The 25,006-nt window shown below is 41.9% G+C and overlaps 2 protein-coding genes across 4 annotated transcripts in view; one reads left to right on the forward strand and one right to left on the reverse strand.

Moving 5' to 3' along the window:
* Window positions 1-25,006, reverse strand: part of ANO3 (anoctamin 3) — a 509,047-nt gene that overhangs the window by 45,937 nt on the left and 438,104 nt on the right. The window lies entirely within an intron of this gene.
* Window positions 453-24,282, forward strand: MUC15 (mucin 15, cell surface associated). The gene is made up of 5 exons (XM_040409383.1): window positions 453-514; window positions 19,470-20,074; window positions 20,123-20,505; window positions 21,976-22,131; window positions 23,414-24,282. Exons 2-5 carry the CDS (start codon window positions 19,509-19,511, stop codon window positions 23,554-23,556), a joined length of 1,248 nt encoding a protein of 415 aa, XP_040265317.1. The 5' UTR covers window positions 453-514; window positions 19,470-19,508; the 3' UTR covers window positions 23,557-24,282.

Consider the following 25,006-nt stretch of genomic DNA (forward strand, 5'->3'; position numbering starts at 1 on the left):
ACTTGGTTGGAAAATTACACAGCCGGACACTACGTTAGAAGACCTTCAACTAAGAAAAAGAACAAAAGCCCCTGAAATCAATGCTTTTCTACCGCTCGCCTAAAGAGCTTCTGTCCATTCACTGCAGCTAATAGACACCCAACCAGTATTTCCAGTTGCTTTTCAGCGCAGATGGGTTTCTCTCTGGATTCTGACACAAACCAGTCACTTTTATGCAGCTTTCGTAATCAAATGCGACACTCGCACTATGTACTGTAGATATCCTGGCTGACGTAAAACCCTTAGATCCAATTTTACTAAGGTGACGTCTGCAATCGAGAGTCTCCAGGTTAAGCAATGTGTATGATTACATCTGGAGGAGCAGGTCTGTCTGGTTCTCAGGTAGTCACACAGGGAAAGGTAGCCCCGCCTAATCATCTACTAACTTTATGTTCCTGTCCTGCCGCCTCTTGCTGTCATTCACCCGCTTCTCCGTACACAGCAATACACCTGCCCGGGACAGCTGAACTCTCAGGTAACAGATTTATACACTGCATGAAGAAACTGACTTAGAGATGTAGCAGGGCCGAATAGGGTATTTATCATGTCGCATTAGAAAACACCACCATGATGATGATTTTTTTTTTCCAAATGACAGACCCAAACCTGCTACATCAGATAATTGTAACGGAGAAAGATTTGGAGATAGGCAATGAAAATATATGAGCTCTCAAGTGATATAATATGCCGCACCATGGGAAATGCCTCTGGTTTCAATGAGAAAACCACTTCGTAGTTCACACATCGTTCAAAAACATTTGGCATGTAGGTAGATTTTGTCCGGTGTCTGCACTGACATTGCAGGTGACTGTGCATGAATAAGCCCCATCAGATGGCGCTAAATCCGCACGACTGCAAATCTGCAGCCTGGAATTTCTACAGAAGGATGTTTTCAACAAAAAGATCTTTGTGAAGATACCCCATGCTGTTTTTATTGCAAAAATTTAACAGAAGAAGGCTACATTCACACTAACATATTTTGTTTCCGTGTCAACTCCGTTTTTTTTTTTTGCAGATTGGATGAGGACCAATTCTTTTTGATGGTTCTGCAAAAAATGCGGACAGCACACCGTGTTCTGTCCGCATACGCACGTCCGTTTCGTAGCCCCGCAAAAAATATTAAGCATGTCCTATTCTTGTCCGTTTTTCAGACAAGGATAAGCATTGTTAAAATGGATCCGCAAAAAAAACGGATGCAACATAAATGTCACGCGGATGTCATGCGTATTTTTTGCAGATCCGCATTTTGCGGACCGCAAAATACATACGGTCGTGTGAATGTAGCCGAAGTAGAAGTCGACATGTGAGAAGAGCAGGTGGAAAATTACTAAAGGAGCCTCTTTCCTATAAATATAATTTTGAATCGAAAATGCCAAATATAATAGTTAGTGTGTTGAGCGAATCAAAGTATCTGATGTGGGCTTCGATCCAAATTTCAGGAAAAATTTGATTTGTCACAAAGCCGAATTTCCTCGTGCATTTTTCCTAAAATGGTGGCTGAAAATAAAATTATACTTACCTCATCCACTTGATTGTGGAGAGGTTGCCTGCTCCATCTTCTGGCAAACCTGCCAAAGGACCTGCGGTGAGTGTGATGACATCCCCATGTTATCACGCGGGGCACAGGTCCTTTGATGGGTTTTCTTCAATCAAGATGGCAGCGGATGGCCAGCGAAGGTGAATATTGCTTTTTTTTTAACCCCTGGTTAACCCCTGAAAGGCTTAGGGCTCATGCACAAGAGCGTATTTTCTTTCCATGTGCGTTCCGTTTTTTTTTTTTTTCGGATCGTTTGCGGAACCATTAATTTTAATGGGTCAGGAAAAAAATTGAAGTTTCTCTGTGTGCATTCCGTTTCCATATGTCTGCAAAAAAAATAAAACATGTCCTATTATTGTCCGCATAATGGACAAGGATAGGACTGGTCTGTTAGGGACCAGCTGTTCCGCAAAATACGGAATGCCCACAGACGTCATCTGTATTTTTTGCGGATCCGTGTTTATCTGAGGGGTTATGTGATGGGGAGCTGCACAATCGCCGTTCCCTGTCTTTGTGCCCGCTCCATACAGTGAAAATCTATTTGTGATGAAGTCATTTGTAACTAATTGAATTTCTTGTCGAAGTTAAACAAAGTTGCCGGATCAAATTTTCAAATCTTCAGTCATCTCTAATTGTAGTAATTTTTTTTTACTATCTTTAAATGTATGGGGAGTAGTGTTGAGCGAGCAACACCAGTTCGGCTCGAGCATCACTATGCTCGGCTCATTGCAGAGTTCGGCCGAACACCACGTGTGCTCGAGCGCGATGCTCGAGTCAGTGTATTTTAATCTAATTTAGCCTCAATTTCTATGCAGAAGATGGCTGTACAGTGAGGGAATCCCTCAGTGTGAGTCTGCGGCTTAGAGTCCCTGCTCTGACTCCATATATAGCTATGTCCATATATAAAGTCAGTGCTTTGGAACACCCAGTGGGGGAATCCCTCAGTGTGAGTCTGCGAGTCCCTGCTCTGACTCTATATATAGCTAGGTCCATATATGGAATCAGTGCTTGGGGACACCCCAGTGTATTTAAGTCTAATTTAGCCTGTATTTCAGAAAAGTTTCTGCCAGAATTCGGACTCACATCCTTCTGCATTAGAGGCAATAGAGCTATAATAGCTGCATAGCCAGTTAAAAAAATAAAAAATAAATGAGACTTCTACTGTAGAGGAATACTTACTAGCTGTGCAGCTGTATAGTGTAGTGGTTAAAGTTCTGGGCTCTGATGCAGAAGCTGTGAGTTCAAATCCTGTCGCTTAAATTCACAGTGCAGGTGGAAAAAGTATGTGAACCCCTAGACTAATGACATCTCCAAGAGCTAATTGGAGTGAGGTGTCTGCCAACTGGAGTCCAATCAATGAGATGAGATTGAAGGTGTTGGGTACAGCTGCTATGCCCTATAAAAAAACCACACCAGTTCTGGGTTTGCTTTTCACAAGAAGCATTGCCTGGTGTGAATGATGCCTTGCACAAAAGAGCTCTCAGAAGACCTATGATTAAGAATTGTTGACTTGCATAAAGCTGGAAAGGGTTATAAAAGTATCTCCAAAAGCCTTGCTGTTTATCTGTCCACGGTAAGACAAATTGTATATAAATGGAGAAAGTTCAGCACGGCTGCTACTCTCCCTAGGAGGGGCCATCCTGTAAAGATGACTGCAAGAGCACAGCGCAGACTGCTCAATGAGGTGAAGAAGAATCCTAGAGTGTCAGCTAAAGACTTACAAAAGTCTCTGGCATATGCTAACATCCCTGTTAGCGAATCTACGATACGTAAAACACTAAACAAGAATGAATTTCATGAGACGATACCACAGAGGAAGCCACTGCTGTCCAAAAACAACATTGCTGCACCTTTACAGTTTGCACAAGAGCACCTGGATGTTCCACAGCAGTACTGGCAAAATATTCTGTGGACAGATGAAACCAAAGTTGAGTTGTTTGGAAGAAACACACAACACTATGTGTGGAGAAACAGAGGCACAGCACACCAACATCAAAACCTCATCCCAACTGCCAAGTATGGTGGTGGGGGCATCATGGTTTGGGGCTGCTTTGCTGCATCAAGGCCTGGACGGATTGCTATCATTGAAGGAAAAATGAATTCCCAATTTTATCAAGACATTTTGCAGGAGAACTTAAAGAGGACCTTTCACCCATTATGACAATGTGAACTAAGTATACAGACATGGAGAGCGGCGCCCGGGGATCTCACTGCACTTACTATTATCCCCGGGCGCCGCTCCGTTCTCCCGTTATGCCCTCTGGTATCTTCACTCACTAAGTTATAGTAGGCAGAGATTTCAGTCACTAAGTTATGGTAGGCGGAGTCTGCCCTTGTTCTACTGTAGCGCTGGCCAATCGCAGCGCAGAGCTCACAGCCTGGGAGGTTCTTTTCTCCCAGGCTGTGAGCTCTGCAATGCAATTGGCCAGCGCTACAGCAGAACAAGGGCAGACTCCGCCTACCATAACTTTGTGAACGAAGATACCGGAGGGCATAGCGGGAGAAAGGAGCGGCGCCCAGGGATAATAGTAAGTGCAGTAAGATGCCCCGGGCGCCGCTCTCCATATATGTGTACTTATTTCACATTGTCATAAAGGGTGAAAGGTCCTCTTTAAGGCCATCTGTCCACCAGCTGAAGCTCAACAGAAGATGGGTGTTGCAACAGGACAACGACCTAAAGCATAGAAGTAAATCAACAGAATGGCTTAAACAGAAGAAAATACGCCTTCTGGAGTGGCCCAGTCACCGAGTCCTGACCTCAACCCGATTTAGATGCTGTCGCATTACCTCAAGAAAACGATTCACACCAGACATCCCAAGAATATTACTGAACGGAAACAGTTCTGTAAAGAGGAATGGTCAAGACGTAACAAGAGGTACTAAGGGCACCGTCCTCCCACCTGGAGATTCAAGGAACACAATCCTGGCCTTCTCCGACCATCCAAAGAAGCGGGGTGCAAGGCTTAAACAGAATAAAGTGAAAAGCAAAATGCAAAGATAAGCCGCACTCACCATTCGTGTTCACGCTTCTTTATTGCAGGGTATGTTTCGGGGGCAGACTCACATGGAGTATTAATCTACAGCGACGGTCGTTTCGCAGTGCGACCGCTTCCTCCGGCTGTTTGATCCACTCTAGGAGTCATGTGTGCGCTAGTTTATAGCGTCATATGGGGGAGGGTCAGCTGACCCATCACTCAATCACCCTTGACGCTCCACCAACTGCGCACGCATGAAACACAGGTGCATCGATACATTAGTGCAAGTTTAAAAACAATAATGACATACTGTAGATGAAACAAAATTTACAAAAAGTGACACAAAGTTAGTGAATATACCAGAATGGTATCTATACCCGTGGAAGGTAAGCTTCATACACAAATATATAAGGGATGCAAAAATTAATGCAACAATATATAAATACAAAAATATATAAATATATAGTAACTGATAATTCTCTAAGATGTACTCGCAAGAGAAACATATTCATATAGCGTCCTATTCAATAAATACTGATAAATCATTGCGTTCATTTAAACCTAAACAACCCGTGGCATTGGTTTTAATAATATACCGAGCTTCCTTCTGGAGCAGGGTACGGTGTCTATCACCTCCCTGAGTTAGTGGGGGGACATGTTCTAGGCCCGCAAATCGCAGGACGCTTGCATCTCCCCCATGTTGGCACCGTATGTGCTCAATTAGGCGAGTACGTCCCTTGCCTGTTTTAATTGAGTTACGGTGTTCTCGTACCCGCTCCATTAAGGATCTCTTGGTTTTTCCTACGTAACAGGATCCACACACGCAAATTAATACATAAACTACATACGTTGTTCTACAATTGATGAATTGATGCACACAATGTTCAAGACCTCCAAAGAAAAAATGGTCAAGAATTACTCCTGACCGTTGTGCACGTCTGATCTGCAACTACAGGAAACATTTGGTTGAAGTTATTGCTGCCAAAGGAGGTTAAACCAGTTATTAAATCCAAGGGTTCACATACATTTTCCACCTGCACTGTGAATGTTTACATGGTGTGTTCAATAAAAACATGGTAACATTTAATTCTTTGTGTGTTATTAGTTTAAGCAGACTGTGATTGTCTATTGTTGTGACTTAGATGAAGATCAGATCACATTTTATGACCAATTTGTGCAGAAATCCACATAATTCCAAAGGGTTCACATACTTTTTCTTGCAACTGTATAACCGGATAACCCTTTAAGCTTCAGTGACTACTAATTCTCAATGGTATTCCTGAGGATTCTTTACGGTAAGAGCAGTGAGACTATTGAACTCTCTGCCTGATGAGGTGGTGATTGTGAATTCACTAAAAAAAATTCAAGAAGGACCTGGATGTATTTCTGGAGGGTAATAATATAGTTATTAGATTTCTGGAGAAGAAAGGATTATTTTTTTCTGAAAAAATTGACTTGCTATGGATCAACTTTTCTGGATGGGCATATGTCTTTTTTCAGACCCAAGTTACAATGTACCAGCTGTTCAAAGGACAGAATATAAGGAGGTACTGGCAGCCTACATTGGCTAAAAACATTGGCGGACCTCAACTGCCTTTGACCGAATTTACTATGTGTTTTAGACACTTTATGTGGTTTGATTGACAATAGAGAATTCAAGGAAAGGCAAAATGGGTGCATTTAAAATATAGTATGTGCGCCAACCTATACGTATAGATGTTCCAAATCTATACATAAGCCTGGTCTGAGTCTACATTTAAATATTAGACAGGATTAATCATTTGCCCTGCTGAGTCATAAAGCAAGCTTTTACACTCGTATATACTTATTGTAAAACGTCATATGTGTCGTTGTAGTTTAGGTGTGGTATCTGGGAGGCATGCTCAGCATTCCACATTACATGCTTCTATGAAACGAGAGAAGAACATGAAAAAAAGGTCAAAAAAGGAATGTACATTTGTCACATGCTACAACCTACACCCAAAAAAAAACTATTACAATTTGAGGAGCTAAGACTTTGAAACAAAGATCTGCCCACCTTTTGTGCAAACTGTAGTGTAAAGTCACCCTACCACCAGAACCTCCTATGGTAAATCTCCAGATCATGTAAAAGTCCAATAATCTTGTACTCTTGACTGGTGCCAGAGTGAATTAATTCTAAATGAATCAAATTCGACCGAAGAGTGTGAAAGAGGGGAAATAAATATTTAGAAAAAGTGAGAGACGAAAGAGGACAAATAAAGAGTCCTAGAAGACCTCAGAGTGTCCTACACTGATTATCAGATTTGTAAAAAAAAATCTGCAGCATTAGGCCTCATACACATTACCGTATCCTTTTGTGGCCTGCAACTCATGGATCTACAAAATACGGATGAAGTCCGTGTGCTGTCTACATTTTTTGCAGACCCCCTTGACTTCAATGTGCCCACGGTCCGCATTTTGCAGACATATTCTATATTTTTGCTGAAGTGACATATGGATGCGGAAAGCACACGGGTCATCTGTGTGCTTTTTACATCTCTATATCCATTCCGCAAAAGGATAGAACATGTCCTATACTTGACCACAAAATGCGGAGCATGGATCCACTGAAGATAACGGGTCCACAAATGCAACACGGACGGTATACATATTTTGTGGATCTGCAATTTGCAGATAGCGTAATACATAAGGTTGTGTGCACGAGGCCTAATAGTATCTTAGAAGTAGACAAAAGGTAACCCAGTGTCCTAGTCTTTATTAAAACTTGGACAAGAATCTCTCTAAGAGCTGTCAAAGAGAGACCTAACCCTATTAATGTAGGGTTGAATCAATCATGAGATTTTCTGATGCCCTTACAACCAAAGAAGAAAAAACATTCAGCTCTGAACAACAAAAAGCAGGGATCTAATATTGGGTCCAGTCTGGCTATCCATAATCAGGAAGCCCAGTCTCCATTTTTCCACTCACTATTGTTCAAACCAGACCAGGAGATAATCTTAAAAAGATCAAATAAGACTATTTCACCAGATGCTAAGATAATGGGACCTGTAAGTGTTGTGCATTTAGAACTTTACTATAATAATCATATACTAATGAGGCACATAGTTTTAGAGAATCCTATTTTTTGTTGCAGGGCTTCCCTGGCCATAAGTTGATCACAAGATGTCTAGTAGAATCCCTAGTGATCATATGGTGAAATCCCCAGTGATCAACTGGTGGAACCACAGAAAAAAATTCTGAATTACACAGTACATATTGAAAAGATATATTAGGCATAAATGGTCTTCAAAAATGAGAGGCACTCTTTGTAGCTGCTCCCCACTTTTGCTAATTGGAGTGGAGCCTAAATGGTGGACATCTATGTTAACACAGAACCCCCTAATAGGATATATGACTTTCTTTTTTTAAGTAGACCACCGCGCTAACTATAGCGCTAAAATGTCTTACATGTTCCTATGTTCATGTCAATGTATTGTAGGGAAGCCAGGGATACATATGGTCTTTTCTTAACATTTCCTACTGTAAATCAACCCATTAACATGCAGGAAAGAGTTAAAAGTCGGGAATGTTCTTCTTTCCTAGTGTATGCATAAGTAGTAGCATTAGAAGGTTAAGAACCCAAGGCAGGAGTGCCAAAATACACTCTCAAGTATATCTTAGCTCAACAAAGTGGCAGCACTTACAGATTGCGCTACTGCTAGCTATGAAGGACTTTAAAGGACATGGTGTATTACTCGTACAGTTTATTATGTAGTCAAGTGCAATCTTCTGTACCCTGTAAGCAGCCACTTTGAGTTGGGCAAAGTCTCTCCTGGCTCATCAAAAATAATTTTTGAGAAAAATCTCATAAAAACGATGTCCTTCCCATTCTTCAGTTCTAAGGAACACTAGGAACATATGCTTTCTAAGTTTGAATGATATTAGCAACTAGTGATGAGCGAATCGAAGATGTGAATTTCAGGATGAATTTGATTTGCCGCAAAGCTGAATTTCCTTGTGCTTCGTGGTAGCGAATGGATTTAAATGGAAATAGTGTAAAAAGCAAAAGAATACTTACCTGATCCATTTGCTTGTGACGGGCCGGCCGCTGCCGTCTTGCTTAAAGATCTTGGCCGAAATCCCGTGCACGTTGAGGTATGACGTCAAAACACCGGCATGATGACATCATCTCGGGCCGTGCGAGATTTCACACCAGATGTTCAAGCAAGATAGCAGTGGGCGGCCCGTCGCTTGCAAATGGTTTAGGTAAGTATTTTTCGTTTAATTGTACATGTTATGTACATCAGATGCCGCGATCATGTATGAATGCTGCATCTGAGGGTAACAATGAGGGGGGCGGCGCAATCGCTCGTGCGCTTTGAAATGCGCTTTGTGACAAAGTAATTTGTGACGAAGCTGAATTTTTTGTAAAATTTGTTGAAGCATCCAAATCAAATTTTTTCATACTTGGCTTATCACTATTAGCAACTCATTTTTATAAGAAGGGCTTAAAGGGGTTGTGCCATGAAACCTAATTTACAGTTTTCAAACCACAATCAGGATCTGAATACTTTTGTGAGTGCATGTAATTAATAATTTATATAGCCACTGAGCTATTAAGTACAAAAGTATCTGTATAGCGCCACCTGCCGTTTGTTCTTTTCCTTATTTATTGCCCACCTCACTGAGGTGGTCGCAAGCACTCAGTTTAAATCTTCAACTGCCACCAGCTGAATCCTCAGTTAGAAGCTGTGTCAGTTACAAGGAAAGAGCTACTGCAGAAAGGATGTGCACCCTGAGCTGCCAGCCTGAAATAAATCTAGCAGAATTACCGAAGCAATGAATGGGGAGGTCTCTAGACCCATGTGAGGTACAGGGCTGGTTCAAGCTTTGTTAGAAATGTATTGTCATGTACTATATGATGTCGGATTTTCATTGTTTACATCAATCGCGGCATAACCCCTTTAAATAAACTTTGTACTCAAGGGTTTGTGCTCCTGAAAATGTATCCCAACACTTACATTATCATTACAGGCTACTAATTTGAGTAGCTTGTGTAATGAGGACACATTATACCTCCTATTACATCATAGTGGTGCAATCTGTCTATATTTGGTGCTGTAGCACCCCATAACTAGCTGTGCCTGATTCATCTGCCTGTTCTTGAGCTAAGACTATCCTAGGATTTTAAGGCAATGCCTTTCCATGTGATGTATTTGTGGGATATAGACATTGTGAAGGGTCTGGTGTTTGTGAAGGAAAAGGGAGACAGTTCCTACTCAGGCAGATCTGATCTCTTCATTAGCATGGCCACCATGCAACACTACATGGCCCCTGCAGTGGTAAATAAATGACTGATCAACCACCTTTAAAAAATATCAGTCAGGAAAACTCATATTTGCTTTACGCCTGGTTGTGTATTTTTAGCTCGAAATGTCAATTGTATTGGACTAAATATAGGCTTAATGTTTCCCAGACAAATGGTTAAAGAAAAAGAGGGTGTGATTGGGCTGGCCTAAGAGATATGGAAAATGCTGAGGCACTAATGGGCTCTTAAGTGCTGGGCAAATTATAAGACACTGACTCCTAAGCTGATTTTCTTTTGAGTACATGTATACTCAAAGAGATTGTCTAAAAATTTTTATTCCAATCCCCCACAGCTCCAGATACATTGTGAAGAAATTTTTATTCCAATCCCCCACAGCTCCAGATACATTATCTGTGAAGAAATCCATAATTATGTTCTCCCTAGCTCCTGGGTTGTCTTCACCAGACTTCTGGTCAACTTCCTGCATGGACTTGGTCGCATGCACTGCTGCAGCCTATGACTGGTCTCAGAGGTGATATGTCCCCAAGTAACATGTGCTGGCTCAGGTGCCATTTCAAGAGTCCAGACATTGGCTGCAGCAGTGCACACGAGCCCATTCATGCAGACAGTTGACAGACAAGGACCAGAAGTCCAATGAAGAGAGCTGAGTGGCGGGGTGCACAAGTGGATTTCTTCACAGGTAGCACTGGGTGGGGGGGGGGGGAATGGACAAACCTTTTAGGCAGTGAATGACCTCTTGCAGGCACTGTTTATTGTTGCATGTCTGCACCCTGATAGAGACCATAGAAAACAGAGAGGAGTGCATATCAGATGAGACTCAAGGACAAGGTGATAATTCTGAAAATAGCACAGGAAAAGGGAAGACATTTTAAAATTCTGATACAGAAAGCTAAAAATCATAGGTGACAAGTTCATATAGAGCCGGTATGGCAACATACTATATAGTGACCTTTAGCAATAGTAAAATTAGAAATGCAGAATAAAGTAAAGCATAGATAAGACCATTGGAAAGTGTTTACTTGGTGCACGTTCATGTTTATAAACATATTTCTTACAGAAGTATTCTTGGCCGGACTACCTGAATTATAGCAACGCAAAGATTAATGTACAGTCATTGTATGAAAATTACATCTAGTTATAATGTTTTCAAAAAAGTAGCAATTATCTCGATTACATTCTTTTACACACTGGTCAAGTGTTATTATACTGGATTCATGGAAGGCAAATTATGAAGGCATTTCTATTATCTGCACTCACTGTAAACTATTATAAAGTAATAATAACATTGCGTTCATAGTGCAAATATATTGGAGAAGTTATAAAATAACTTGGTGAAGACAGCCCTGGAATATAAATCACGCCTTAGTAATGTATAGCTGCAGAAGTCAGTGTAAGTGACTTGTCATAAGGACTTAGAATGAAATGAGTCATTCATGCCTCAAGCTATCGAGTGGTGTAATTTCATCTTGTAGGAGTCAATCTGTGTCACTTGCGCATTATTGTATAGGGTCACTTACGCATCTTTATGGATTGTAGACTCCAGGACAAGAACCCTAAGGGCTAGACAGTTGGCACTGGAAATGACACGCATCATGAATACTGCAGCCAATCCATATTAAAGGGGTTTTCCGGTATTAGAAAAACATGTCTGCTTTTTTCCAAAAACAGCACCACACTTGTCCACAGGCTATGTGGAGTATTGGAGCTCTGCCTCATTCCTCCAATGGAGATGAGCTGCAATACTAGACAGAACCTATGGACATGGGAGGTGCTGTTTTTATAAAACAATAGCTATGATTTTCTAATCCAGGACAATCCCTTAAAGGGGTCGTCTAGTTTAGAAAATTATTTTTTACATACCCTATTAAGGAATTCTAAGTTAAAGGGGTTGTCTGGGCTAAATATACTGATGTGCTATCCTCAGGATAGGTCGTTAATATCAGATCGGTGGGGGACCGACAATTGCCACTCCCACCGATCAGTTTTTTTAGGCACCCATGGCACCAGAAACTATACAGTGTACTCACTCACTTGAATACGAGCTGAGCTGTAGTACCCCTGGATGTCCACTATACATAGTAAGGCGCTGTCTGCTTACAGCTTCATTCATTGTATATTTTTCAACGCTATGGCTGCCCAAAACAGCTGACCGTGGGCGTCCTCGGTGTCGAGCTGTAACCAATCTGATATTGATGAGAGGGTAGGACATTGTGGACATTGTGTAATGCTTAGTTTCCCCTGTGGCGGCGCTGTAGGGAAACTGAACACTTCTGCCTGGTTTACCACAGAGAACAGTTGAACTCTTTGCATCCCAATAGGGGAATACTCTGGCACCTGTTTAATGTCAACAGACCCGTCTAGCAAGTAGGGATTGTTCAAAGGAGAGAACCCCTTCAAGATCAAGTTTTACTCGTTTTTGTAATGTTCTAGGGCATTTTAAGGATTTTTTTTCTTTTTTAACTGCCCTTTTAACATGTGAATGGATTATAGCCCTCATTTACACACTGCATTTATGTTTGCTGTGGTTTTAGAGAATGCTGTGGTTTCTTGAGATCACATCATGCACTAGGCATGGTGTGCTTGTGCAGATTCAATAGAAGTAAACCGCAATACAGAAACTCCATGTAGAAAACACAATAGGCAGTTTCAATAGACACAACTACAGGGACCTTATATAGAATTATTTTTAAAAAAAGTCTTTCTACGGGTCTGGACTCTGACTTTTGCTGTAGAAATTCTATGACTGTTCCCATTCATTTGAATAGGGCTTGCCTCTAAAACAATCCCATTCAAATGTATGGAATGGGTTTTGGAGTAATTGAGTAAGAGCCACTAACTGAAAGTGTAGCGGCGCATGGACAGTCCCTACTCCAGGAGCGGAAGCTGAGCCTCTGTGCTTACGCTGCTGCTCCGAGAAGCTGCCCAGGTGGGGGATTGTCAGGGCCGACCGAGATGTCTGGCCCGGTCAATCAAGTTGTAGGGGCAGCGTCCTCTGCTTTGTAGGTGTAAAACAAATCAATTTGCTCATCTCTAGTGCACAGAAAAATGAAAAGAAGAAAAGATATATAGAACATAGTGCTGCTGAAATGGCCATAGTGGAGAAGGGACTCATTGTGAGGTATGTTACGTGACCCTATGGCAGTGACGCACCATGCAACTGCTATGGGGCACCAGGAGGGAGCCCAGCGCTGAACTTCTCTCTTCCTGATGTAAAAAACACTTCATTTTCAGGCAGCCACCACTAGGGTGCAAAAATGATTACAGCAACTGCATAAAATCCTATGCACTGAGCTCCCCCTAGTGGTGGCTGCAGGCAGCTGGCTGTGTAAAAGAAGGAAAGCAGGAGATTTATATACATGGAGAAATATGGTGGTCAGAATGAGCGCCATATTTATGAAGCACCTCTTCCACTTTACTGTCATAGAAGTTGAATAAAGTAGGTGAGGCCGAGAGTGACTGTTTAGTACTATGTCTTAAATTCAAATTTCTTCAGCTTAATAAAAAAAAGTTTATTTTGCATTCTGCATTACCTGTGAGTTATTAACTCATACTCAGAAACTGGGTGAGGCAGTGGGGCCTATTCTATGTTTTGCTGTGGGGAGATCTGTGTAGGGCCCTGCCCTAGGGCTACTATTAAATTGCAAACTCATTATTAGAACATTCTTGTGACTAAAGGAATATTTACTATAGTAACATTAGATAGATAGATAGATAGAGTGATAGATATGCAATAGATAGATATATAGATAGATAGATAATAGATAGGCAATATATATATAATAGATAGATATGAGATAGATAGATAGATACAGTATATAGATAGATAGATAGATAGATAGATAGATAGATAGATATTAGTGTTGATCGAACACCAAAGTGCTCTGGTGCTCGAGTAGAACACTTTGCGATGCTCGGGTGCTCTACAGAGCACCCGAGCACAATGGTAGTCAATGGGAGAAACTGAGCATTAAACCAGGCACCCCCTGCTCTGAAGAGGGGAGGGTGCCGGGTCCCACTGAGGTCTATGCAGAAGATCGCTGTACAGTGAGGAAATCCCCCAGTGTGAGTCCGCGCTTAAGAGCCCCTGCTCTGACTCCATATATAGCTATGTCCATATATGGAGTCAGTGATTGGGGACACCCAGTGTATTTAAATCTAATTTAGCCTCTATTTCTGAAAAGTTTCTGCCAGGATTTGAACTCACAACCTTCTACATTAGAGGCATAAAGCTATAAAGCTGAATGATAAACTGTGTCAGAAAAACCTCATAGTAGTTTGTCATGTAGTAAGTATTCCTATACAGCAGAAGTATCATTTCATATTTCAGTGCAGGTTAACAAGTAGCTATATAGAGTAGTGGTTAAAGTACTTGGCTCTAATGTAGATGGTTGTGAGTTCAAATATATATTTTTTTAGTAATTGTAAAAAATGTATGGCACAGAATAAATGTGTTATTACAAAAAAATAAAATTAAAATTATTATATATATATATATATATATATATATATATATATAAAATCATACTTCTGATATATATATGAATGCATAATATGTGGGAAACTACTAATGATGTTTTTAGCCATAATATATTTACATATATTTTCCGAAATAGAGGCTAAATTGGATTTAAATACACTGACTCGAGCATCACGCTCGAGTGCACGAGGTATTCGGCCGAACACTGCAATGTGTCGAGCATCGCGATGCTCGAGCCGAACTGGTGTTTGGCCGAGCATGCTCGCTCAACACTAATAGATATATGATAGATAGATAATAGATAGATATATATGTAATAGATAGATAGAGATATAGACAGATAGATAATAGATACCGTATTTTTCGCCCTATAAGACGCACCCCCCCCAAAAGTGGGGGGAAAATAGCACTGCGTCTTATGGGGCGAATTCTGCAATTTACACTGATACACCGCCGCCGCACTGCTGCACAGCGTGGCCGGCGTGTGTATCAGCGGGGAGGGAGGAGGGGCTGGGGGCCGGCATCTTGTTTTGTAATGGCAGCAGGGCCCGGTGCAGTCACTGTATTCTATTATACCGGACCCCGCTCACTGTATAAATCATATAGGCAATGTTAAACTGTAGAATTACTCTCCAATCCAGCCTGTAGTACTTACTACAATATTCCGTAGCAGGCAGGAGGCCGGGTGGGCGGGAGGCGGCAGCGTAACTCACTACGTCACACGCCTGCTCCTCCCACTTTATGAAGCAGGCGGTGCAGGCGCGTGACGTAGTGAGTTACGCTGCCAGCGCCCGGCCTCCTACCTGCTATGGAAGTTAGTAGTAAGTACTACAGGTTGGATTGGAGAGGAATTCTACAGTTTAACATTACCTATATGATTACTACAGTAAGCGGGGCCTGGTGTAATAGAATACAGTGACTGCACCGGGCCCCGCTGCCATTACAAAACAAGATGCCGACCCCCACCCCCTGTATTGGGGGTTATTCCCTACATAGGGACACTGGTATGAGGGGGATCTGTGGATGACACATAGAATAAGATGCTATGTGTCATCTACAGATCCCCTCATAGCAGTGTCATGCCATCCCCAGATGCCCCCATAACAGTGCCATCCACAGATGCCCCCATAACAGTGCCATCCACAGATGCCCTCATAACATTGCCATCCACAGATGCCCCCATAACAGTGTCAGCCACAGATCCCCTCTATAACAGCGTCATCCACAGATCCCCCATAATAGTATCATCCACAGACCACCATTAGTTCAAAACCCACCAAAAGCTAACCTTTTGGTTCAAAATATTTTTTTTCTTCTTTTCCTCCTCAAAAACCTAGGTGTATCTTATGGGCCGGTGCATCTTATAATGCGAAAAATACGGTATATAATAGATAGATTGATAGATAGATATGTAATAGATAGAGATATAGACAGATAGATAGATAGATATGCGATAGATAGATAGATAATAGATGATAGATAGATAGATAGATATGAGATAGATAGATAGATAATAGATAATAGATAGATAGATAGATAGATAGATAGATAGATAGATAATAGATAGATAGATAATAGATAGATAGATAATAGATGATAGATAGATAGATAGATATGAGATAGATAGATAGATAATAGATGATATATAGATAGATATTAGGGAATGCAAAGGAGGAATTCTGTGTGTTTATTTAACTGTAGCGGTAAGATTTTAGAAGTCACCTCAGAGAGGTGCAGCCAGATAAGTCATTGAAAATGGTTTATTTTAGGGTTTGGATTGTATTTGAGGTGAACCACTCAAGATCGCGCACAGCTACAGCATCTAAGTGCTCACATGACTGATGAGAAATCTGAGAAAAAGCCAATGATTGCACAACAGTTTTCAGGGAACATCCACGTGTCAGAGCTATTCTTAGCATTTTATGGAAAGCAATTTATGCATGTATTAACTTGTTAATGACCAGGATATTACATTGAACAAAAATATAAGCGCAACACTTTCGGTTTTGCTCCCATTTTGCATGAGCTGAACTCAAAGATCTAAAACATTTTCTACATACACAAAAGACCCATTACTCTCAAATATTGTTCACAAATCTGTCTGAATCTGTGTTAGTGAGCGCTTCTCCTTTGCCGAGATAATCAATCCCACCTCACAGGTGTGGCATATCAAGGTGCCGATTAGACAGCATGAATATTGCACAGGTGTGCCTTAGACTGCCCACAATAAAATGCCACTCTGAAATGTGCAGTTTGATCACACAGCACAATGCCACAGATGTTGCAACATTTGAGGGAGTGTGCAATTGGCATGCTGACTGCAGGAATGTCTACCAGAGCTGTTACCCGTGCAATGACTGTTCATTTCTCTACCATAAGCCGTCTCTAAAGGCGTTTCAGAGAATTTGGCAGTACATCCAACCGGCCTCACAACCACAAACCACGTGTAACCACACCAGCCCAGGACTTCCACATCCAGCATGTTCACCTCCATGATCGTCTGAGACCAGCCACTCAGACAGCTGCAGCCACAATCGGTTTGCATAACCAAACTATTTCTGCACAAACTGTCAGAAACCGTCTCAGGAAAGCTCATCTGCATGCTCGTCGTCCTCATCGGGGTCTGGACCTGACTGCGGTTCATCGTCGTAACTGATTTGAGTGGGCAAATGCTCACATTCGATGGCGTATGGCACGTTGGAGAGACATTCTGTTCGCGGATGAGTCCTTGTTTTCACTGTTCAGGTCAGATGGCAGACAGTGTGTGTGGCGTTGTGTGAGTGAGCGGTTTGCTGACGTCAACTCTTGTGGATCGAGTGGCCCATGGTGGCGGTGGGGTTATGGTATGGGCAGGCGTATGTTATGGACAACGAACACAGGTGCATTTTATTGATGGCATTTTGAATGCACAGAGATACCGTGACGAGATCCTGAGGCCCATTGTTGTGCCATTCATCCACGACCATCACCTCATGTTGCAGCATGATAATGCACGGCTCCATATTGCAAGGATCTGTACACAATTCCTGGAAGCTGAAAACATCCCAGTTCTTGCATGGCCAGCATACTCACCGGACGTGTCACCCATTGACCATGTTTGGGATGCTCTGGATCGGCGTATACGACAGCGTGTTCCAGTTCCTGCCAATGTTCTTCAACTTCGCACAGCTATTGAAGAGGAGTGGACCAACATTCCACAGGCTACAATCAACAACCTGATCAACTCTATGCGACGGAGATGTGTTGTACTGCATGAGGCAAATGGTGGCCACACCAGATACTGACTGGTTTTCTTACCCCCCCCCCCCCTCCCCCAGTAAGGCAAAACTGTGCACATTTCAGAGTAGCCTTTTATTGTGGGCAGTCTAAGGCACACCTGTGAAATATTCATGCTGTCTAATCAGTACCTTGATATGCCACACCTGTGAGGTGGGATGGATTATCTCGGCAAAGGAGAAGTGCTCACTAACACAGATTTAGACAGATTTGTGAGCAATATTTGAGAGTAATGGGTCTTTTGTGTAGGTAGAAAACGTTTCAGATCTTTGATTTCAGCTCATGCAAAATGGGAGAAAAACCGAAAGTGTTGCGTTTATATTTTTGTTCAATGTATAAGAGTTGTCTCATGAAGACAACTCCATTTTTAAAAAGAAGGCAGCCTCAAGTTTCCACTTTTATCACCAGGGCAAGTGGCGGTTTGTCACACCTTACAACCACTCAAATGAATGTCTGTCCATGTACTGTAATGCAAAGGTGTTCCAAACACACCTCTGTGCCATGTCGGTAAATCTAGAAGAGTCCCAAGAGACCCCGCTATGATGACCATGTGGCTTGAAAAGTGACAACCTCTTTAATGACCTGACACATTTCATACTTTTTAGTAGTAGACATTATAAAAACACTATTCAGCTAATTCCCTCATTAAAGGGGTTCTCCGGGTTCAGAGCTGAACCCGGACATACCCTTATTTTCACCCAGGCAGCCCCCCTGAGGCTAGCATCGGAGCATCTCATGCTCCGATGCGCTCCCTTGCCCTGCGCTAAATCGTGCAGGGCAAGGTCTCTTTTGTTCTCAATAACATACTGCCGGGCGGAAACTTCGGTGTTCGGTGAGGGCTGCTAGGGCAGCGCTAAATCGCACCCATCAGTGCCGGTGATGTCACCGGGCTTCCTGGCAGCCCTATGGAGAGCCCCGGTACGTCACCGGATCTCCAAAAATTGCCCTAGCGCAGGGCAAAGGAGAGCATCGGAGCATGAACTGCTCCGATGCTCAAGTCAGGGGGGCTGCCGGGGTGAAAATGGAGGTATGTCCGGGTTCAGCTCTGAACCCGGACAACCCCTTTAACAATATCTTAGAGACTTCAGTCCAGGTTGTCCAAACCATACAACCTAAGCAACACAAACTATGGATAGTTAAAGGTGCATACATACTAATGAGTTGGTTCCATCGCAACAATGAAAATGTGGTCCAACTCCTGGGGTCCTACTCCTTAGATCCTACTTCTGGGGTGCTACTCCCGAGTCCTACTACTAGGAAACTACCTCTGGTTGATGTTCAGACTATAACATCTGTCTACCTTCAGATATAGTGTTTGGCCATTATCTTTTTCAGAAAATAAAGTACAGGGTTCCAGGACCAGTCCAGCATAAAACTTATTTTATTAAGTCATAGAAGATGAAAAAAGTTAAATCAGAAGCAAGACCTAAGGGTTTCAAGTGGACACCCCACTCCTAATCATGGCATTTATTCCCACCCTGCCCAAAGATGGGGAGGTCCCTGAGATTTGGGAATGTTCCCAGGGTGGGAAGTTAGGTGATTTGATTTGATTATTCAGATGTTGGTAAATATGCACATGATGAACTGTCCATTTTCCTCTTAATCTCAACATCAACCCCCATCTAGTTTATTCCTGCTAAAATTAAACCCTCAGCCTTGCCCTCCTTTAAACTGCGAGAAGCACCCCACACACACACTACACCCAGAGGAGCCTTTAATATCATTTACCATAATACCCTTATCTCAGATGGGTCTTGTGCATGTAACACTTTTACAATGTAATTTTACACGAGATGTATACATCTCGATTTGGATAACAATTGGGAAAAAATATAAACCTAAAATATGTCTTATTTCTACTTTTTTTTTTTACAGCTTTTTTGAACTTCTGCTTCACAAGGAGACATAAATAAAATGTTCCCATCATTGAGAAAAGTTGCATTATTATTACTGATTTCTCTATTTTGGGTTGAATGCGATGGCCTAGACAGCACGGGTCCAACATCAAGCAGCTTAGGTATTGATGCAGAATCTTCCCCTGGGACCACTGGACATGACACTACTACAGGTGTGAATAGCATAGGGACCTCAGTATCACCTACCACTGCTAATAATTTAAGTGGAACCTCTATTGCTTCTACTTCTGTAGACAGTACATTTATAAACAGTACCTCGAGTGATTCTAAGGTTACCACCTCTACCACAGTAGAGACCACCAATGAAAGCGTCACAAAGAGCACAACTTCTATCCCTATCTCAGGACTGACCAATGCAATGTCCACAAATTCATCTGAAGGGAACGGCACAATAAACTATTCAACAAGCAACACGCCAAACATCACTGCTTCTCCAAATGTCTCCAGTACAGCTACCACTACAGTCCCACCAGAAAACACAATATCAACCAACATCTCCATCATTACTACTACAACCAGTATGAATGAAAATGAGACTACTTCATCCATCATTACTACTACAACCAGTATGAATGAAAATGAGACTACTTCATCCATCATTACTACTACAACCAGTATGAATGAAAATGAGACTACTTCAGACATCTCCAGCACAACATCTACTGTCTTCAGCCCACCATCAAATGTCTCCTCCATGCCATCTACTGTCTCCAGCACATCATCTAATGTCTCTAGCACACCAACTAATGTCACTATCACACCACCTACTGTCTCCAGCACAGAATCTACTGTTAATGCTTCAACATACACACCCAACACAGAAACCCATTCAACAGGAAATACTGGAAATACAGTGGATATGACAAATCTGACGGAATCTACACCAACAAACAAGTCAACTGCCACCAGTGAGTCAACACAACCAACTGTACAATATACCCAAAGTACAACATATGTGGCAACCACAAACAGTAGTGTCTCAGGAAGCGAAAAAGGTAATCACATGTAGATAAATGACAAGGTGATCTTTGTGTCAGGTGTTCAATAGTCTTTGCAGTGTGGGAAAGTCAAGTGAGCCACACCCTACTGGTTTCCAGGCTATTTCAACCAGTTTATCAGTCTTGCTCAATAGTTAATCTCAGCTATGGTACAAGCTGACCTTTCTTACTAAACATGTAATATTAAGCAAACTAATATCCAAGAGAGCATATGGACTTAGGTTGTCTTAAAGAGGTTTTTCAAGGCTTGGATACTGATGATCTATCCTCAATATAGGTCATAGAAACATAGAAAGTGTAGGCAGATAAGAACCATTTGGCCCATCCAGTCTGCCCAATATACTAAATACTATGGATAGCCCCTGGCCCTATCTTATATGAAGGATGGCTTTATGCCTATCCCATGCATGCTTAAACTCCTCCACTGTATTTGCAGCTACCACTTCTGCAGGAAGGCTATTCCATGCATCCACTACTCTCTCAGTAAAGTAATACTTCCTGATACTACTTTTAAACCTTTGCCCCTCTAATTTAAAACTATGTCCTCTTGTAGCAGTTTTTCTTCTTTTAAATATTCTCTCCTCTTTTACCTTGTTGATTCCCTTTATGTATTTAAAAGTTTCTATCATATCCCCTCTGTCTCGTCTTTCTTCCAAGCTATACACCATCAACATCAGATATGTTGGGTTCCCCACCGATCAGCTGTTTCAGGCAACAGTGACAATGAAAACTATACAGTGTACGAAGTGTAAGCGAAACGCTCAATCGACTGTGTAGTTTCTGCTCATGAATGGGAGCTGAGCTGCAGTGCCCCGGCATGACCACTATGCAGTGTATGGGTCCTTCTGCTTCTAGCTTTGTACACTCCATAGTCTTCAGTGCCGGCAGCTGCTTGAAACAGCTGATCGGTGAAGATGTTAAGTTTTGGACCCCCACCGATCTGATATTGATGAAGGCCATCAATATCTTAATCATAGAAGACCCCTTTAATGAGACAACCCCTTTAAAAGATGACAGCTAAGCTCGGGTGGCTTGATATGGGAGACAAGGTTGGCATTCTGTAAGCCAGCTTCATCAAGTAAAGGGCAATTCCCATTTTGAACAGTGATGGGAGATCACAAGGAGGTGCTATCACTTTATAAGAGGGGTTCTGAGTCAGTGCTGTTGCCCCTTCATTGTTTTGCTTGCACCGGGGTGCTCCTGTTCAAAAGCGCTGCTGTATAGGTAAAAACAGTGAAGAGGCTACAGCACAGCAATGCACCCCCCCTCATTCTCAGGATTAGCGGAGGTCCTAGAGGTTGGAACCCCACTGATCATACAATGATGGTAAATCCTAGTGATAAACCACCACCACTTTATAAGATGGGAATAACCCTTTAAGTGCACTTTGAATTTAAAAGTGACATTTCTATTTCTATAAAGGTTGGCAGAATTTTTTTCTAACTGTTTTATTTTTCAATTTTGCAGATGTAGTAAACAATACTGGAGTTGTCCTAGGTGCAGTTATTGGGTCCATCCTAGGAATTGCGCTGGTGTGTATTGCAGCATACATCATATGTGGAAATAAAAAATCCAGCAACTTTTCTCATCGACGACTATATGAGGATATTAGGAGTGATCCAGGTATGCAATCTGCTTATTAATGTGGATATTGTGCATTATTATTATACATAATATATTACTGTTATCAGCTGTAATCACCGTGACAGCCCAGTAAAGAGTTTAATTTCCCTTCAGCGCCACCATAGGGGAAATAAAGAACTGCATAGTTCCCAGGGGTTCTCCAAGATTTTGATATTGATGGCCTATCTTCAAGTGAATGGGCTGCAATACAAAGCACAGCCACTATATAGTGTACAGTGATGTGCTTGGTAAACTGTCCAGAGACCACAGCACTCACAGGAGCGTCACAACCTCCTCAAACAGCTGATCGGCAGGGGTTTCGGTTGGAATTCCACCAATCTAATCTGAGGATAGGTCATCAATATTAAACACCTTGATAACCCCTTTAAAATCAATAACCTGTCCATGTGATACACAAACCTAACCAACCTGAGCTCACCAATGTGAGAGAACCTCTTGGTAGATCTTCACTTTGGCTAAAAGTTCACTCTCTTTATTAAAGAGGTTATCTTGCTAACAACACTTAACCACTACCCACAGGATAGAGAATATAGTAAGTGTGTGATCACTAGGGGGTATGACTGCTGTGACCTCCATGATAACAGGGGTCTGTAAGTCCTACCCAGTGCCCCATGTGAATGGAATGGTGGTGCACGTGTGTGACCAATGGTCCATTGGTCAGTTTCTATGGGAATGTCGCATACAGTGCTTGTGGCAGTCTCACAGAGATGAATGGAGTTGTGGTCACACAAGGGCACCATCACTCTATTCACATGGGTCACTCAGCAGCACTTGCAGAACCCCATTCTCATGATCGCTGGGTTCCCAGTGGTTAAACCCCCACTGATCAAACACTTGTCCATTATTCTGTACATAAGGGATGAGCATTATTGGTGGGGTAGCCTCCTTGAATTCTTTAATAGTATATAGGAAAATGGGTCAAGTCACCTAATTTGGTTGGACCTACGTAAGGCTATGTTCACGCTGTATAACATATACGAGAGATTGTATGCTTTAAATGGTTGATTGCAATGAATTCCAAACAATGGAACACATTACCCATACAGTCCACTTTTAAAAGGATACTTTTTTTGATTTCCGTTTTACATTCACATTTAGCAACAGTTAGAGAAGTCCTATTCTTTATCAGTGGAGAACCTAAGTGCCAGACTAAATTTCCAAGCTGTATATGTTAAGGCCTAAAAACTGATGATTTCTTTATAAGAGTGAAAAATGTTAGCATTGAAATTGTAAATTAATATGTTTTTTTTTTTTATTGCAGTGTTACGGTTGGATAATCCTGTAAGTCCCTATGATGCCAGCTATGGAGAGTCTTCATATTACAACCCTACTGCCATTGAAGAGCCTCCGTACAGGAATGGGCCACACGAGACAATCGCAATGGATGATATCAGGCCTCATTAATCTTTAGCAAAACCCGTCTGGCGAGAACATTGTTTCCACTGTTTATAGATATCATGGGACACCTGCCAGTGTTCATTGGAATGCGGGAAGGAACTAGAGTCTCTTGATTGAGAGATCAGAGGAATTGAAGCAAATGACTTATGCAAATTATATCTATGACACAAAATTTCAGGGGTGGCAGGCTGCCCCATGTTTTATTGTAACATTTTTTTAAATTAAATTTTAATGTACAGTACTAGTATCATAACCCATAACATTATCAATACTGATAGTTTTATATATAGATGGACAAGGCAGAGCTTGAGGTTGATGATGGCAGCAAAAGAGATTGATCTATAGAAAAGATTCTGCATCATCATGCAATTTCCAGTCATCCACTTCACTACAAGGTGGACGATGAGCCTAAGAAATCCCTTATGTCTATTTTCTCATAGCAACCAGTAACAACATTTTCTTTATATAACATTTCGTAGTACAAATGTGAAATATACATGAGGCCTTATATAATAAATTGGATAGACTATTGTCCACCTCGAGGATCTTTCAGACAGACCTATAGAGGGTAGCATACGTGCCTGGTCCCGAGTTCTGGCTTCTACGCTCCCCTGCCATCGCTGCCTTGCTCTGGTCCACGTTAGTCAACATGGCAGTCAATGACTAGTCGCAGCAGTGATGAGCATCTATGGTAAACATTATGCATGGGGGACAGGTCACCACTGTGGCCAGTCATTGTTTACAGTGCCCATGTTACCCAGGTCAAACAGGATGTCTACACATGGGGACCTGAGCGAGGCAGCGGTAGTCGGGGAGCAAAGGAGCCAGAACCCAGCAGCAGGGAGAAAGTAAGTTTGATTATCTCCGCAGGTATGGCCACATGGTATATGAGGCCTGCTGTAGACTCCCAAAGGGGAACAACCACTTTAATCTAAGGAACCTAAGAAATTGTTGAAATTGCTTTTATAAGCTACATGGAGTGTAGACCTAGCTCCTTTGGCACATAAGAATCCATTTGTAGCATAAATGCCCTGGTACCATAAATCGGTGGCCCAGGACCTTCAAGCTGCATCTCTGCTGCATCTATGAAAATGTATAGTTGAACAGAACTAAATTAGGACATTATAGTAGTAAGTGGTAATGTACTGTATTTAACTACTATCTAGTGCCTAAATTAGATGTCTCAACATTAGCTACATTGAGTAGTAGGCCTCAGTTGTTTTTGATCCTCAGCACATCCAGCACAGCTTGTTTCTACCAGTAGAGAGATTTGTCCCATGCATCTACTGTTCTTGAGATGGGCTACAATTACCTGGATGGTCCACAGCTTTGTTTGTACTTGAGACCCCCACAACTTGTAGATGGTAGTTTTCAAGGTCAACCAGAAAGATTAAAAAAGAAATATTTTTAATTTGAATATACTTTTATAAGATGGTGATGTTCACCAATCTGCTTC

This window comes from Bufo bufo, chromosome 10 (assembly GCF_905171765.1).
Source record: "Bufo bufo chromosome 10, aBufBuf1.1, whole genome shotgun sequence".
Taxonomy (NCBI): Eukaryota; Metazoa; Chordata; class Amphibia; order Anura; family Bufonidae; genus Bufo; species Bufo bufo.